At 54.6% G+C, this 19,270-nt stretch overlaps 1 protein-coding gene across 2 annotated transcripts in view; it reads right to left on the bottom strand.

Annotated features, from left to right (window-relative positions):
• The window catches only part of LOC129862810 (signal-induced proliferation-associated 1-like protein 2), a 145,508-nt gene that overhangs the window by 123,508 nt on the left and 2,730 nt on the right, over positions 1–19,270 (bottom strand). For both annotated transcript variants that reach the window (XM_055934856.1, XM_055934936.1), the window contains exons 2-3: positions 14,825–14,934; positions 14,408–14,499 (exon numbers count right to left, since the gene is read on the bottom strand). In XM_055934856.1, coding sequence (XP_055790831.1) covers positions 14,408–14,499; positions 14,825–14,934 — 202 coding nt within the window. The remainder of the gene's footprint in view (positions 1–14,407; positions 14,500–14,824; positions 14,935–19,270) is intronic.

The raw sequence follows: 19,270 nt of genomic DNA, 5'->3' as shown, positions 1-19,270 counted from the left end.
AATATACCTTCCGGCAACCCACCTCACCCAACGTGATACGGATCTGCTATTTTTCGACCTCATAGCCAGAACCTCCATCAGAAGCTAGCCATCAGAAGCTAACCCTAACTCCAGCCGCTATTAGGATAATACTCGCCAGTCTGCACAACGCGTTATCAACCCTGAGCATACTGGACTGTTTTTCTCCACGACAACACCGGATTCCTGCCCTGGACCATTACTATTGATCATCACAGCTAGCTAGCTGCTACCGAGTGACCCAGCCCCGAAGCTGATCATCGCAGCTAGCTAGCTGCTACCGAGTGACCCAGCCCCGAAGCTGATCATCGCAGCTAGCTAGCTGCTACCGAGTGACCCAGCCCCGAAGCTGATCATCGCAGCTAGCTAGCTGCTACCGAGTGGCCCAGCCCCGAAGCTGATCATCGCAGCTAGCTAGCTGCTACCGAGTGACCCAGCCCCGAAGCTGATCATCACAGCTAGCTAGCTGCTACCGAGTGACCCAGCCCCGAAGCTGATCATCGCAGCTAGCTAGCTGCTACCGAGTGACCCAGCCCCGAAGCTGATCATCGCAGCTAGCTAGCTGCTACCGAGTGACCCAGCCCCGAAGCTGATCATCGCAGCTAGCTAGCTGCTACCGAGTGGCCCAGCCCCGAAGCTGATCATCGCAGCTAGCTAGCTGCTACCGAGTGGCCCAGCCCCGAAGCTGATCATCGCAGCTAGCTAGCTGCTACCGAGTGACCCAGCCCCGAAGCTGATCATCGCAGCTAGCTAGCTGCTACCGAGTGACCCAGCCCCGAAGCTGATCATCGCAGCTAGCTAGCTGCTACCGAGTGACCCAGCCCCGAAGCTGATCATCGCAGCTAGCTAGCTGCTACCGAGTGACCCAGCCCCGAAGCTGATCATCGCAGCTAGCTAGCTGCTACCGAGTGACCCAGCCCCGAAGCTGATCATCGCAGCTAGCTAGCTGCTACCGAGTGACCCAGCCCCGAAGCTGATCATCGCAGCTAGCTAGCTGCTACCGAGTGGCCCAGCCCCGAAGCTGATCATCGCAGCTAGCTAGCTGCTACCGAGTGGCCCAGCCCCGAAGCTGATCATCGCAGCTAGCTAGCTGCTACCGAGTGGCCCAGCCCCGAAGCTGATCATCGCAGCTAGCTAGCTGCTACCGAGTGACCCAGCCCCGAAGCTGATCATCGCAGCTAGCTAGCTGCTACCGAGTGACCCAGCCCCGAAGCTGATCATCGCAGCTAGCTAGCTGCTACCGAGTGACCCAGCCCCGAAGCTGATCATCGCAGCTAGCTAGCTGCTACCGAGTGGCCCAGCCCCAAAGCTGATCATCGCAGCTAGCTAGCTGCTACCGAGTGACCCAGTCCCGAAGCTGATCATCGCAGCTAGCTAGCTGCTACCGAGTGGCCCAGCCCCGAAGCTGATCATCGCAGCTAGCTAGCTGCTACCGAGTGGCCCAGCCCCAAAGCTGATCATCGCAGCTAGCTAGCTGCTACCGAGTGACCCAGCCCCAAAGCTGATCATCGCAGCTAGCTAGCTGCTACCGAGTGACCCAGCCCCGAAGCTGATCATCGCAGCTAGCTAGCTGCTACCGAGTGGCCCAGCCCCGAAGCTGATCATCGCAGCTAGCTAGCTGCTAACGAGTGACCCAGTCCCGAAGCTGATCATCGCAGCTAGCTAGCTGCTACCGAGTGGCCCAGCCCCGAAGCTGATCATCGCGGCTAGCTAGCTGCTACCGAGTGGCCCAGCCCCAAAGCTGATCATCGCGGCTAGCTAGCTGCTACTGGGTGGCCCAGCCCCAAAGCTAGCCTTGAGCCAGGCCCATCTCCCGACCTGCTCAGTGGACCCCTATGATCACTCGGCTCTAAATCTGATGCCTCCCGGACTCTTCACTAACACGACTAGAATCCACTACACCACCGGATTATTGCCGTAAGCTCTGGACCTTTGCATCAGATCATCGGTGCTAGCTATCTGCTACCGAGTGGCTAGAGTGGCTAATGCCCTTGTCCCGAAGCTAGCACCAGTTAGCCACAAGCATTTCCCGGCTAGCAAACTAAATTACTCCAGCTACAATACCTATTTTGCCAACTGGCTTTGACCCTCTCGACCAGACACCGTCCTCTCTACCAACCAGACACCCCCCTCTCTACCAACCAGACACCCTACTCTCTACCAACCAGACACCCTCCTCTCTACCAACCAGACACCCTCCTCTCTACCAACCAGACACCCTCCTCTCCAACCAGACACCCTCCTCTCTACCAACCAGACACCCTCCTCTCTACCAACCAGACACCCTCCTCTCCACCAACCAGACACCCTCCTCTATACCAACCAGACACCCTCCTCTCTACCAACCAGACACCCTCCTCTCTACCAACCAGACACCCTCCTCTCTACCAACCAGACACCCTCCTCTCCACCAACCAGACACCCTCCTCTCTACCAACCAGACACCCTCCTCTCTACCGACCAGACACCCTCCTCTCCACCAACCAGACACCCTCCTCTCTACCGACCAGACACCCTCCTCTCTACCGACCAGACACCCTCCTCTCTACCGACCAGACACCCTCCTCTCTACCGACCAGACACCCTCCTCTCTACCGACCAGACACCCTCCTCTCTACCGACCAGACACCCTCCTCTCTACCGACCAGACACCCTCCTCTCCACCAACCAGACACCCTCCTCTCTACCGACCAGACACCCTCCTCTCTACCGACCAGACACCCTCCTCTCTACCGACCAGACACCCTCCTCTCTACCGACCAGACACCCTCCTCTCTACCGACCAGACAGCCTCCTCTCTACCCTCCTCTCTACCGACCAGACACCCTCCTCTCTACCCTCCTCTCTACCGACCAGACACCCTCCTCTCTACCCTCCTCTCTACCGACCAGACACCCTCCTCTCTACCCTCCTCTCTACCGACCAGACACCCTCCTCTCTACCCTCCTCTCTACCGACCAGACACCCTCCTCTCTACCCTCCTCTCTACCGACCAGACACCCTCCTCTCTACCCTCCTCTCTACCGACCAGACACCCTCCTCTCTACCCTCCTCTCTACCGACCAGACACCCTCCTCTCTACCCTCCTCTCTACCGACCAGACACCCTCCTCTCTACCCTCCTCTCTACCAACCAGACACCCTCCTCTCTACCGACCAGACACCCTCCTCTCTACCAACCAGACACCCTCCTCTCTACCAACCAGACACCCTCCTCTCTACCAACCAGACACCCTCCTCTCTACCAACCAGACACCCTCCTCTCTACCAACCAGACACCCTCCTCTCTACCAACCAGACACCCTCCTCTCTACCAACCAGACACCCTCCTCTCTACCAACCAGACACCCTCCTCTCTACCAACCAGACACCCTCCTCTCTACCGACCAGACACCCTCCTCTCTACCCTCCTCTCTACCAACCAGACACCCTCCTCTCTACCGACCAGACACCCTCCTCTCTACCCTCCTCTCTACCAACCAGACACCCTCCTCTCTACCGACCAGACACCCTCCTCTCTACCGACCAGACACCCTCCTCTCTACCGACCAGACACCCTCCTCTCTACCGACCAGACACCCTCCTCTCTACCAACCAGACACCCTCCTCTCTACCAACCAGACACCCTCCTCTCCACAAAACCAGACACCCTCCTCTCTACCAACCAGACACCCTCCTCTCTACCAACCAGACACCCTCCTCTCTACCAACCAGACACCCTCCTCTCTACCGACCAGACACCCTCCTCTCTACCGACCAGACACCCTCCTCTCTACCGACCAGACACCCTCCTCTCTACCGACCAGACACCCTCCTCTCTACCGACCAGACACCCTCCTCTCTACCGACCAGACACCCTCCTCTCTACCAACCAGACACCCTCCTCTCTACCAACCAGACACCCTCCTCTCTACCAACCTGACACCCTCCACTCTACCGACCAGACACCCTCCTCTCTACCAACCAGACACCCTCCTCTCTACCAACCAGACACCCTCCTCTCCACCAACCAGACACCCTCCTCTCTAACAACCAGACACCCTCCTCTCTACCAACCAGACACCCTCCTCTCTACCGACCAGACACCCTCCTCTCTACCAACCAGACACCCTCCTCTCTACCAACCAGACACCCTCCTCTCTACCAACCAGACACCCTCCTCTCCACCAACCAGACACCCTCCTCTCTAACAACCAGACACCCTCCTCTCTACCAACCAGACACCCTCCTCTCTACCAACCAGACACCCTCCTCTCCACCAACCAGACACCCTCCTCTCTAACAACCAGACACCCTCCTCTCTACCAACCAGACACCCTCCACTCTACCGACCAGACACCCTCCTCTCTACCAACCAGACACCCTCCTCTCTACCGACCAGACACCCTCCTCTCTACCAACCAGACACCCTCCTCTCTACCAACCAGACACCCTCCTCTCTACCAACCAGACACCCTCCTCTCTACCGACCAGACACCCTCCTCTCTACCAACCAGACACCCTCCTCTCTACCGACCAGACACCCTCCTCTCTACCGACCAGACACCCTCCTCTCTACCGACCAGACACCCTCCACTCTACCGACCAGACACCCTCCTCTCTACCAACCAGACACCCTCCTCTCTACCAACCAGACACCCTCCTCTCCACCAACCAGACACCCTCCTCTCTACCAACCAGACACCCTCCTCTCTACCAACCAGACACCCTCCTCTCTACCAACCAGACACCCTCCTCTCTACCGACCAGACACCCTCCTCTCTACCGACCAGACACCCTCCTCTCCACCAACCACACACCCTCCTCTCTACCGACCAGACACCCTCCTCTCTACCAACCAGACACCCTCCTCTCTACCAACCAGACACCCTCCTCTCTACCAACCAGACACCCTCCTCTCTACCAACCAGACACCCTCCTCTCTACCAACCAGACACCCTCCTCTCTACCAACCAGACACCCTCCTCTCTACCAACCAGACACCCTCCTCTCTACCAACCAGACACCTTCCTCTCTACCAACCAGACACCCTCCTCTCTACCAACCAGACACCCTCCTCTCCACCAACCAGACACCCTCCTCTCTACCAACCAGACACCCTCCTCTCTACCGACCAGACACCCTCCTCTCTACCAACCAGACACCCTCCTCTCTACCAACCAGACACCCTCCTCTCTACCCTCCTCTCTACCAACCAGACACCCTCCTCTCTACCCTCCTCTCTACCAACCAGACACCCTCCTCTCTACCCTCCTCTCTACCAACCAGACACCCTCCTCTCTACCGACCAGACACCCTCCTCTCTACCAACCAGACACCCTCCGCTCTACCAACCAGACACCCTCCTCTCTACCAACCAGACACCCTCCTCTCTACCCTCCTCTCTACCAACCAGACACCCTCCTCTCTACCGACCAGACACCCTCCTCTCTACCCTCCTCTCTACCAACCAGACACCCTCCTCTCTATCAACCAGACACCCTCCTCTCTACCAACCAGACACCCTCCTCTCTACCGACCAGACACCCTCCTCTCTACCGACCAGACACCCTCCTCTCTACCGACCAGACACCCTCCTCTCTACCAACCAGACACCCTCCTCTCCACCAACCAGACACCCTCCTCTCCACCAACCAGACACCCTCCTCTCTACCAACCAGACACCCTCCTCTCTACCAACCAGACACCCTCCTCTCTACCAACCAGACACCCTCCTCTCTACCGACCAGACACCCTCCTCTCTACCAACCAGACACCCTCCTCTCCACCAACCAGACACCCTCCTCTCTACCGACCAGACACCCTCCTCTCTACCAACCAGACACCCTCCTCTCTACCAACCAGACACCCTCCTCTCTACCAACCAGACACCCTCCTCTCTACCAACCAGACACCCTCCTCTCTACCAACCAGACACCCTCCTCTCTACCAACCAGACACCCTCCTCTCCACCAACCAGACACCCTCCTCTCTACCAACCAGACACCCTCCTCTCTACCGACCAGACACCCTCCTCTCTACCAACCAGACACCCTCCTCTCTACCAACCAGACACCCTCCTCTCTACCCTCCTCTCTACCAACCAGACACCCTCCTCTCTACCCTCCTCTCTACCAACCAGACACCCTCCTCTCTACCCTCCTCTCTACCAACCAGACACCCTCCTCTCTACCGACCAGACACCCTCCTCTCTACCAACCAGACACCCTCCTCTCTACCAACCAGACACCCTCCTCTCTACCAACCAGACACCCTCCTCTTTACCCTCCTCTCTACCAACCAGACACCCTCCTCTCTACCGACCAGACACCCTCCTCTCTACCCTCCTCTCTACCAACCAGACACCCTCCTCTCTATCAACCAGACACCCTCCTCTCTACCAACCAGACACCCTCCTCTCTACCGACCAGACACCCTCCTCTCTACCGACCAGACACCCTCCTCTCTACCGACCAGACACCCTCTTCTCTACCAACCAGACAGCCTCCTCTCTACCGACCAGACACCCTCCTCTCTACCCTCCTCTCTACCGACCAGACACCCTCCTCGCTACCAACCAGACACCCTCCACTCTACCGACCAGACACCCTCCTCTCTACCAACCAGACACACTCCTCTCTACCAACCAGACACCCTCCTCTCTACCGACCAGACACCCTCCTCTCTACCAACCAGACACACTCCTCTCTACCGACCAGACACCCTCCACTCTACCAACCAGACACCCTCCTCTCTACCGACCAGACACCCTCCTCTCTACCGACCAGACACCCTCCTCTCTACCAACCAGACACCCTCCTCTCTACCAACCAGGCACCCTCCTCTCTACGGACCAGACACCCTCCTCTCCACCGACCAGACACCCTCCTCTCCACCAACCAGACACCCTCCTCTCCACCAACCAGACACCCTCCTCTCTACCAACCAGACACCCTCCTCTCTACCGACCAGACACCCTCCTCTCCACCGACCAGACACCCTCCTCTCCACCAACCAGACACCCTCCTCTCCACCAACCAGACACCCTCCTCTCCACCAACCAGACACCCTCCTCTCTACCGACCAGACACCCTCCTCTCTACCAACCAGACACCATCCTCTCTACCAACCAGACACCCTCCTCTCTACCAACCAGACACCCTCCTCTCTACCGACCAGACACCCTCCTCTCTACCAACCAGACACACTCCTCTCTACCGACCAGACACCCTCCACTCTACCAACCAGACACCCTCCTCTCTACCAACCAGACACCCTCCTCTCTACCAACCAGACACCCTCCTCTCTACCGACCAGACACCCTCCTCTCTACCAACCAGACACCCTCCTCTCCACCAACCAGACACCCCCCTCTCTACCAACCAGACACCCTCCTCTCTACCAAGCAGACACCCTCCTCTCTACCCTCCTCTCTACCAACCAGACACCCTCCTCGCTACCAACCAGACACCCTCCTCTCTACCCTCCTCTCTACCAACCAGACACCCTCCTCTCTACCAACCACACACCCTCCTCTCTACCAACCAGACACCCTCCTCTCTACCGACCAGACACCCTCCTCTCTACCAACCAGACACCCTCCTCTCTACCAACCAGACACCCTCCTCTCCACCAACCAGACACCCTCCACTCTACCAACCAGACACCCTCCTCTCCACCGACCAGACACCCTCCTCTCCACCAACCAGACACCCTCCTCTCTACCAACCAGACACCCTCCTCTCTACCAACCAGACACCCTCCTCTCTACCAACCAGACACCCTCCTCTCTACCAACCAGACACCATCCTCTCTACCAACCAGACACCCTCCTCTCTACCCACCTCTCTACCAACCAGACACCCTCCTCTCTACCAACCAGACACCCTCCTCTCCACCAACCAGACACCCTCCTCTCTACCAACCAGACACCCTCCTTTCTACCCACCTCTCTACCAACCAGACACCCTCCTCTCTACCCACCTCTCTACCAACCAGACACCCTCCTCTCTACCCTCCTCTCTACCAACCAGACACCCTCCTCTCTACCAACCAGACACCCTCCTCTCCACCAACAAGACACCCTCCTCTCCACCAACCAGACACCCTCCTCTCTACCAACCAGACACCCTCCTCTCTACCAACCAGACACCCTCCTCTCCACCAACCAGACACCCTCCTCTCCACCAACCAGACACCCTCCTCTCTACCAACCAGACACCCTCCTCTCTACCAACCAGACACCCTCCTCTCTACCGACCAGACACCCTCCTCTCTACCAACCAGACACCCTCCTCTCTACCAACCAGACACCCTCCTCTCTACCGACCAGACACCCTCCTCTCTACCAACCAGACACCCTCCTCTCTACCAACCAGACACCCTCCTCTCTACCAACCAGACACCCTCCTCTCTACCAACCAGACACCCTCCTCTCTACCAACCAGACACCCTCCTCTCTACCAACCAGACACCCTCCTCTCTACCAACCAGACACCCTCCTCTCTACCAACCAGACACCCTCCTCTCTACCAACAAGACACCCTCCTCTCTACCAACCAGACACCCTCCTCTCTACCAACCAGACACCCTCCTCTTTACCCTCCTCTCTACCAACCAGACACCCTCCTCTCTACCAACAAGACACCCTCCTCTCTACCAACAAGACACCCTCCTCTCTACCAACCAGACACCCTCCTCTCTACCAACCAGACACCCTCCTCTCTACCCTCCTCTCTACCGACCAGACACCCTCCTCTCTACCCTCCTCTCTACCGACCAGACACCCTCCTCTCTACCCTCCTCTCTACCGACCAGACACCCTCCTCTCTACCCTCCTCTCTACCAACCAGACACCCTCCTCTCTACCAACCAGACACCCTCCTCTCTACCCTCCTCTCTACCAACCAGACACCCACCTCTCTACCAACCAGACACCCTCCTCTCTACCGACCAGACACCCTCCTCTCTACCCTCCTCTCTACCAACCAGACACCCTCCTCTCTACCCTCCTCTCTACCAACCAGACACCCTCCTCTCTACCAACCAGACACCCTCCTCTCTACCGACCAGACACCCTCCTCTCTACCGACCAGACACCCTCCTCTCTACCAACCAGACACCCTCCACTCTACCAACCAGACACCCTCCTCTCCACCAACCAGACACCCTCCTCTCTACCGACCAGACACCCTCCTCTCTACCGACCAGACACCCTCCTCTCTACCAACCAGACACCCTCCTCTCTACCAACCAGACACCCTCCTCTCTACCAACCAGGCACCCTCCTCTCTACGGACCAGACACCCTCCTCTCCACCAACCAGACACCCTCCTCTCCACCAACCAGACACCCTCCTCTCCACCAACCAGACACCCTCCTCTCTACCAACCAGACACCCTCCTCTCTACCGACCAGACACCCTCCTCTCCACCAACCAGACACCCTCCTCTCCACCAACCAGACACCCTCCTCTCCACCAACCAGACACCCTCCTCTCTACCGACCAGACACCCTCCTCTCTACCAACCAGACACCATCCTCTCTACCAACCAGACACCCTCCTCTCTACCAACCAGACACCCTCCTCTCTACCGACCAGACACCCTCCTCTCTACCAACCAGACACACTCCTCTCTACCGACCAGACACCCTCCACTCTACCAACCAGACACCCTCCTCTCTACCAACCAGACACCCTCCTCTCTACCAACCAGACACCCTCCTCTCTACCGACCAGACACCCTCCTCTCTACCAACCAGACACCCTCCTCTCCACCAACCAGACACCCCCCTCTCTACCAACCAGACACCCTCCTCTCTACCAAGCAGACACCCTCCTCTCTACCCTCCTCTCTACCAACCAGACACCCTCCTCTCTACCAACCAGACACCCTCCTCTCTACCCTCCTCTCTACCAACCAGACACCCTCCTCTCTACCAACCACACACCCTCCTCTCTACCAACCAGACACCCTCCTCTCTACCGACCAGACACCCTCCTCTCTACCAACCAGACACCCTCCTCTCTACCGACCAGACACCCTCCTCTCTACCGACCAGACACCCTCCTCTCCACCAACCAGACACCCTCCTCTCTACCAACCAGACACCCTCCTCTCTACCAACCAGACACCCTCCTCTCTACCAACCAGACACCCTCCTCTCTACCAACCAGACACCCTCCTCTCTACCGACCAGACATCCTCCTCTCCACCAACCAGACACCCTCCTCTCTACCCTCCTCTCTACCAACCAGACACCCTCCTCTCTACCGACCAGACACCCTCCTCTCCACCAACCAGACACCCTCCACTCTACCAACCAGACACCCTCCTCTCTACCGACCAGACACCCTCCTCTCCACCAACCAGACACCCTCCTCTCTACCAACCAGACACCCTCCTCTCTACCAACCAGACACCCTCCTCTCTACCAACCAGACACCCTCCTCTCTACCAACCAGACACCATCCTCTCTACCAACCAGACACCCTCCTCTCTACCCACCTCTCTACCAACCAGACACCCTCCTCTCCACCAACCAGACACCCTCCTCTCTACCAACCAGACACCCTCCTCTCTACCAACCAGACACCCTCCTCTCTACCAACCAGACACCCTCCTCTCTACCAACCAGACACCATCCTCTCTACCAACCAGACACCCTCCTCTCTACCCACCTCTCTACCAACCAGACACCCTCCTCTCTACCAACCAGACACCCTCCTCTCCACCAACCAGACACCCTCCTCTCTACCAACCAGACACCCTCCTTTCTACCCACCTCTCTACCAACCAGACACCCTCCTCTCTACCAACCAGACACCCTCCTCTCCACCAACCAGACACCCTCCTCTCTACCCACCTCTCTACCAACCAGACACCCTCCTCTCTACCAACCAGACACCCTCCTCTCTACCGACCAGACACCCTCCTCTCCACCAACCAGACACCCTCCTCTCTACCAACCAGACACCCTCCTCTCTACCAACCAGACACCCTCCTCTCCACCAACCAGACACCCTCCTCTCCACCAACCAGACACCCTCCTCTCTACCAACCAGACACCCTCCTCTCTACCAACCAGACACCCTCCTCTCTACCGACCAGACACCCTCCTCTCTACCAACCAGACACCCTCCTCTCTACCAACCAGACACCCTCCTCTCTACCGAACAGACACCCTCCTCTCTACCAACCAGACACCCTCCTCTCTACCAACCAGACACCCTCCTCTCTACCAACCAGACACCCTCCTCTCTACCAACCAGACACCCTCCTCTCTACCAACCAGACACCCTCCTCTCTACCAACCAGACACCCTCCTCTCTACCAACCAGACACCCTCCTCTCTACCAACCAGACACCCTCCTCTCTACCAACAAGACACCCTCCTCTCTACCAACCAGACACCCTCCTCTCTACCAACCAGACACCCTCCTCTTTACCCTCCTCTCTACCAACCAGACACCCTCCTCTCTACCAACAAGACACCCTCCTCTCTACCAACAAGACACCCTCCTCTCTACCAACCAGACACCCTCCTCTCTACCAACCAGACACCCTCCTCTCTACCCTCCTCTCTACCGACCAGACACCCTCCTCTCTACCCTCCTCTCTACCGACCAGACACCCTCCTCTCTACCCTCCTCTCTACCGACCAGACACCCTCCTCTCTACCCTCCTCTCTACCAACCAGACACCCTCCTCTCTACCAACCAGACACCCTCCTCTCTACCCTCCTCTCTACCAACCAGACACCCACCTCTCTACCAACCAGACACCCTCCTCTCTACCGACCAGACACCCTCCTCTCTACCCTCCTCTCTACCAACCAGACACCCTCCTCTCTACCCTCCTCTCTACCAACCAGACACCCTCCTCTCTACCAACCAGACACCCTCCTCTCTACCGACCAGACACCCTCCTCTCTACCGACCAGACACTCTCCTCTCTACCAACCAGACACCCTCCACTCTACCAACCAGACACCCTCCTCTCCACCAACCAGACACCCTCCTCTCTACCAACCAGACACCCTCCTCTCCACCAACCAGACACCCTCCTCTCTACCAACCAGACACCCTCCTCTCTACCAACCAGACACCCTCCTCTCTACCAACCAGACACCCTCCTCTCTACCAACCAGACACCCTCCTCTCTACCAACCAGACACCCTCCTCTCTACCGACCAGACACCCTCCTCTCCACCAACCAGACACCCTCCTCTCTACCAACCAGACACCCTCCTCTCTACCGACCAGACACCCTCCTCTCTACCAACCAGACACCCTCCTCTCTACCAACCAGACACCATCCTCTCTACCAACCAGACACCCTCCTCTCTACCGACCAGACACCCTCCTCTCTACCGACCAGACACCCTCCTCTCTACCAACCAGACACCCTCCTCTCTACCAACCAGACACCCTCCTCTCTACCAACCAGACACCCTCCTCTCTACCAACCAGACACCCTCCTCTCTACCGACCAGACACCCTCCTCTCTACCCTCCTCTCTACCAACCAGACACCCTCCTCTCTACCCTCCTCTCTACCAACCAGACACCCTCCTCTCTACCAACCAGACACCCTCCTCTCTACCAACCAGACACCCTCCTCTCTAACAACCAGACACCCTCCTCTCTACCAACCAGACACCTTCCTCTCTACCGACCAGACAACTTCCTCTCTACCGACCAGACACCCTCCTCTCTACCGACCAGACACCTTCCTCTCTACCAACCAGACACCCTCCTCTCTACCGACCAGACACCCTCCTCTCTACCGACCAGACACCCTCCTCTCTACCAACCAGACACCCTCCACTCTACCGACCAGACACCCTCCTCTCTACCAACCAGACACCCTCCTCTCCACCAACCAGACACCCTCCTCTCTACCGACCAGACACCCTCCTCTCTACCCTCCTCTCTACCGACCAGACACCCTCCTCTCTACCGACCAGACACCCTCCTCTCTACCGACCAGACACCCTCCACTCTACCAACCAGACACCCTCCTCTCTACCGACCAGACACCCTCCTCTCTACCGACCAGACACCTTCCTCTCCACCAACCAGACACCCTCCTCTCCACCAACCAGACACCCTCCTCTCTAAAAACAAGACACCCTCCTCTCTACCAACCAGACACCCTCCTCTCTACCGACCAGACACCCTCCTCTCTACCGACCAGACACCCTCCTCTCTACCAACCAGACACCCTCATCTCTACCCTCCTCTCTACCAACCAGACACCCTCCTCTCTACCCTCCTCTCTACCGACCAGACACCCTCCTCTCTACCCTCCTCTCTACCGACCAGACACCCTCCTCTCTACCCTCCTCTCTACCGACCAGACACCCTCCTCTCTACCCTCCTCTCTACCAACCAGACACCCTCCTCTCTACCCTCCTCTCTACCAACCAGACACCCACCTCTCTACCAACCAGACACCCTCCTCTCTACCCTCCTCTCTACCAACCAGACACCCACCTCTCTACCAACCAGACACCCTCCTCTCTACCGACCAGACACCCTCCTCTCTACCCTCCTCTCTACCAACCAGACACCCTCCTCTCTACCAACCAGACACCCTCCTCTCTACCGACCAGACACCCTCCTCTCTACCGACCAGACACCCTCCTCTCTACCGACCAGACACCCTCCTCTCTACCGACCAGACACCCTCCTCTCTACCGACCAGACACCCTCCTCTCTACCAACCAGACACCCTCCTCTCTACCAACCAGACACCCTCCTCTCTACCAACCAGACACCCTCCTCTCTACCAACCAGACACCCTCCTCTCTACCAACCAGACACCCTCCTCTCTACCAACCAGACACCCTCCTCTCTACCATCCAGACACCCTCCTCTCTACCAACCAGACACCCTCCTCTCTACCAACCAGACACCCTCCTCTCTACCAACCAGACACCCTCCTCTCTACCAACCAGACACCCTCATCTCTACCAACCCTACACCCTCCTCTCCACCAACCAGACACCCTCCTCTCTACCAACCAGACACCCTCCTCTCTACCCTCCTCTCTACCGACCAGACACCCTCCTCTCTACCCTCCTCTCTACCAACCAGACACCCTCCTCTCTACCCTCCTCTCTACCGACCAGACACCCTCCTCTCTACCCTCCTCTCTACCGACCAGACACCCTCCTCTCTACCCTCCTCTCTACCGACCAGACACCCTCCTCTCTACCCTCCTCTCTACCAACCAGACACCCTCCTCTCTACCCTCCTCTCTACCAACCAGACACCCACCTCTCTACCAACCAGACACCCTCCTCTTTCTCCTCTAACATCCTCGTCTCTACCAACCAGACACCCAGAGATGTGACAACCCCAGCCTTCGACACCCCCATAGCTACAGCCTACACCCAGTCACTTACCCCCCGGTTCTGCTTGTTGGGTGACTCCTTGCCCCCATCCCTTTGTTTCCGAGAGTTGAGGATCTTGGTGGAGGGGATGTGCCACTTGGCCTCTGTAGAGAGGGGGAGGAAGAGAAGAGGGGTGAGATGAGATGAATGTGTCCTACAGGGTTACCACAGGCACTGTAGAGGTCATCTAGAGGTCATCTAATGTAGAGGTAGGAGACAGACAGTAGAGGTCATCTAGAGGTCATCTAATGTGGAGGTAGGAAACAGACAGTAGAGGTCATCTAGAGGTCATCTAATGTGGAGGTAGGAGACAGACAGTAGAGGTCATCTACAGGTCATCTAATGTAGAGGTAGGAGACAGACAGTAGAGGTCATATAGAGGTCATCTAATGTAGAGGTAGGAGTAAAATAGGGAGCAGAGTGACTCACCTGCCAACCGTGTACTCTCAAGGGTGGGCTCTCTGAGGGTGTCCCTGTACCCCTCTCTGTCTCCCCCCTGTAGCTCTCTGGAGCACTCATGGAGGACCGAGGACGGACACCTGGAAAGGGATGGAGGAGAGGTGAGGATGAGTTGGTTAATTATTCTACAGAGTGAGCTAACTAACATTCTGTCAGGGATGGAGAGGTGAAGAGGGCTATTGACTGAGCTAGCATAGTGGGAGAGGTAAATAATGGACAATAGAGAGAGCTATCTGCTAGCATACAGTCAGCAGTAAGGTAAGGATGGGCTAGCATACAGCTAGCTGCTAGCATACAGTCAGCAGTAAGGTAAGGATGGGCTAGCATACAGCTAGCTGCTAGCATACTGTCAGCAGTAAGGCAAGGAAGGCCTAGCATACAGCTAGCTGCTAGCATACAGTCAGCAGTAAGGTAAGGATGGGCTAGCATACAGCTAGCTGCTAGCATACAGTCAGCAGTAAGGTAAGGATGGGCTAGCATACAGCTAGCTGCTAGCATACTGTCAGCAGTAAGGCAAGGATGGGCTAGCATACAGCTAGCTGCTAGCATACTGTCAGCAGTAAGGTAAGGATGGGCTAGCATACAGCTAACTGCTAGCATACAGTCAGCAGTAAGGAAAGGATGGGCTAGCATACAGCTAGCTGCTAGCATACAGTCAGCAGTAAGGTAGGGATGGGCTAGCATACAGCTAGCTGCTAGCATACAGTCAGCAGTAAGGTAGGGATGGGCTAGCATACAGCTAGCTGCTAGCATACTGTCAGCAGTAAGGTAAGGATGGGCTAGCATACAGCTAGCTGCTAGCATACTGTCAGCAGTAAGGTAAGGATGGGCTAGCATACAGCTAACTGCTAGCATACAGTCAGCAGTAAGGAAAGGGTGGGCTAGCATACTGTCAGCAGTAAGGTAAGGATGGGCTAGCATACAGCTAGCTGCTAGCATACTGTCAATAGTAAGGTAAGGATGGGCTAGCATACAGCTAACTGCTAGCATACAGTCAGCAGTAAGGTAAGGATGAGCTAGCATACTGTCAGCAGTAAGGTAAGGATGGGCTAGCATACAGCTAACTGCTAGCATACTGTCAGCAGTAAGGTAAGGATGGGCTAGCATACAGCTAGCTGCTAGCAAGCTGTCAACATTTTTTTGTTTAAATTTTTTTATTTCACCTTTATTTAACCAGGTCTCATTTATAACTGCGATCTGGCCAAGATAAAGCAAAGCAGTGCGACACAAACAATAACACACAGTTACACATGGGATAAACAAACGCACAGTCAATAGCACAATAGAAAAATCTATATACAGTGTGTGCAAATGTAGTAAGATTAGGGAGGTAAGGCAATAAATAGGCCATAGTGGCGAAATAATTACAATTTAGCATTAACACTGGAGTGATAGATGTGCAGATGATGATGTGCAAGTAGAAATACTGGGGTGCAAAAGAGCAAAAAAAATAACGATATGTGGATGAGGTAGTTGGGTGGGCTATTTACAGATGGGCTGTGCACAGGTACAGTGATTGGTAAGCTGCTCTGACAGCTGATGCTTAAAGATAGTGAGGGGGATAGGAGTCTCCAGCTTCAGTGACTTTTGCAATTTGTACCAGTCATTGGCAGCAGAGAACTGGAAGGAAAGCAGGTGTTGGCTTTCAGTATTGTGTACTGAACGAGCGAACAACAAGGAGGAATTTGGACATAAATGATGGACTTTATCGAACAAATCAAACATTTATTGTGGAACTGGGATTCCTGGGAGAGCATTCTGATGAAGATCATCAAAGGTAAGTGAATATTTATAATGGTATTTCTGACTTTGTTGACTCCACAACATGGCGGATATCTGTATGGCTTGTTTTAGTCTCTGAGCGCTGTACTCAGATTATTGCATGGTTTGCTTTTTCCTTAAAGCTTTTTTGAAATCTGACACAGCAGTTGCATTAAGGAGAAGTTTGTCTAAATTCCATGCATAACACATGTATTTTCAACAATATATTTGAGTATTTCTGTTATGATGAGTATTTCTGTAAATTGATGTGGCTCTCTACAAAATCACCGGATGTTTTGGAGGCAAAACATTACTGATCATAACGCGCCAATGTAAACTAAGATTTTTGGATATAAATATGAACTTTATCGAACAAAACATACATGTATTGTGTAACATGAAGTCCAATGAGTCCCATGAGTCATTTTATCTCTATTTATGCTTTTTGTGACTCCTCTCTTTGGCTGGAAAAAATGGCTGTGTTTTTCTGTGGCTCTGTACTGACCTAACATAATCGTATGGTGTGTTTTTTTTAAAAATCTGACACGTTGGCTGGATTCACAACAAGTGTAGCTTTAATTTGGTTTTTTGCATGTGTGATTTCATGAAAGTTGAATTTTTATAGTAATTTACTTGAATTTGACGCTCTGCATTTGCACTGGATGTTGCCCATGTGGGGTGCTAACTGTATGCTAGCCCATATCCCAGAGAGGTTAACACAGTGTCCAAAGAAGGGCCAGAAGTATGCAGAATGGTGTCGTCTGCGTAGAGGTGGATCAGAGAATCACCAGCAGCAAGAGCAACATCATTGATGTATACAGAGAAGAGAGTCGGCCCGAGAATTGAACCCTGTGTCACCCCCATAGAGACGGCCAGAGGTCCGGACAACAGGCCCTCCGATTTGACACACTGAACTCTATCATAGAAGTAGTTGGTGAACCAGGCGAGGCAGTCATTTGAGAAACAAAGGCTATTGAGTCTGCCGATAATAATGTGGTGAATGACAGTGTCGATGAAGATGGCTGCACAGTACTGTCTTTTATCGATGGCGGTTATGATATCGTTTAGGACCTTGAGCGTGGCTGAGGTGCACCCATGACCAGCTCTGAAACCAGATTGCACAGCGGAGAAGGTACGGTGGGATTCTAAATGGTCGGTAATCTGTTTGTTAACTTGGCTTTCAACGACCTTAGAAAGGCAGGGTAGGATAGATATAGGTCTGTAACAGTTTGGGTCTAGAGTGTCCCCCCCTTTGAAGAGAGGGATGACCGCGGCAGCTTTCCAATCTTTGGGGATCTCAGACGATACGAAAGAGAGGTTGAACAGGCTAGTAATAGGGGTTGCAACAATGGCGGCAGATAATTTTAGAAAGAGAGGGTCCAGATTGTCTAGCCCGGCTGATTTGTACGGGTCCAGGTTTTTGCAGCTCTTCTCAGAACATCTGCTGTCTGGATTTGGGTGAAGGAGAAGCTGGGGACGGTTGTGCAATTAGCTGCAGGAGTGTGTAGCTGTTGACTGGGGTAGGGGTTGGGGTAGCCAGGAGGAAAGCATGACCAGCCATAGAGAAATGCTTGTTGAAATTCTCAATTGTAGTGGATTTATCAGTGGTGACAATGTTTCCTAGCCTCAGTGCAGTGGACAGCTGAGAGGAGGTGCTCTTTTCTCCATTGACTTTACAGTGTCCCAGAACTTTTGGGGAATTCGTGCTACAAGAGGCACATTTCTGTTTGAAAAAGCTAGCCTTTGCTTCCTAACTGACTGTGTATATTGGTTCCTGACCTCCCTGAAAAGTTGCAAATCGCGGGGACAATTCGATGCTAATGCAGAAAGCCACAGGATGTTTTTGTGCCGGTCAAGGGCAGTCGGGTCTGGGGTGAACCAGGGGGATATATCTGTTCCTGGTTCTACATGTTTTGAATGGGTTGTGCTTATTTAAGATGGTGAGAAAAGCACTTTTAAAGAACGACCAGGCATCCTCTACTGACGGGATGAGGTCAATATCCTTCTAGGATACCCAGGCCAGGTTGATTAGAAAGGCCTGCTCGCTGAAGTGTTTTAGGGAGCGTTTGACAGTGATGAGGGGTGGTCATTTGACCGCAGACCCATTTCGGACACAGGCAATGAGGCAGTAATCGCTGAGATCCTGGTTGAGGACAGCAGAGGTGTATTTGGAGGGCATGTTGGTCAGGATAATATCTATGAGGGTGCCCGTGTTTACGGATTTAGGGTTGTACCTGGTAGGTTCCTTGATAATTTGTGAGATTGAGGGCATCTAGCTTAGATTGTAGGACTGCCGGGGTGTTGACCTCTCTAGGGTAACGAGGTAACGCTAACGTCCCACCTTACCAACATCCAGTGAAAGTGCAGGGCGCCAAATTCAAACAACAGAAATCTCATAATTAGAATTCCTCAAAAATATATGTATTATACACCATTTTAAAGAAAAACGTGTTGTTAATCCCACCACAGTGTCCGATTTCAAAAAGGCTTTACGACAAAAGCATACCATGCGATTATGTTAGGTCAGTACCTAGTCACAAAAAACACAGCCATTTTTCCAGCCAAAGAGAGGAGTCACAAAAATCAGAAATAGAGATAAAATGAATCACTAACCTTTGATGCTTCATCAGATGACACTCATAGGACTTCATGTTA

This window comes from Salvelinus fontinalis, chromosome 1 (genome assembly GCF_029448725.1).
Source record: "Salvelinus fontinalis isolate EN_2023a chromosome 1, ASM2944872v1, whole genome shotgun sequence".
Taxonomy (NCBI): domain Eukaryota; kingdom Metazoa; phylum Chordata; class Actinopteri; order Salmoniformes; family Salmonidae; genus Salvelinus; species Salvelinus fontinalis.
This window is presented reverse-complemented; position numbering and strand designations above follow the sequence as displayed.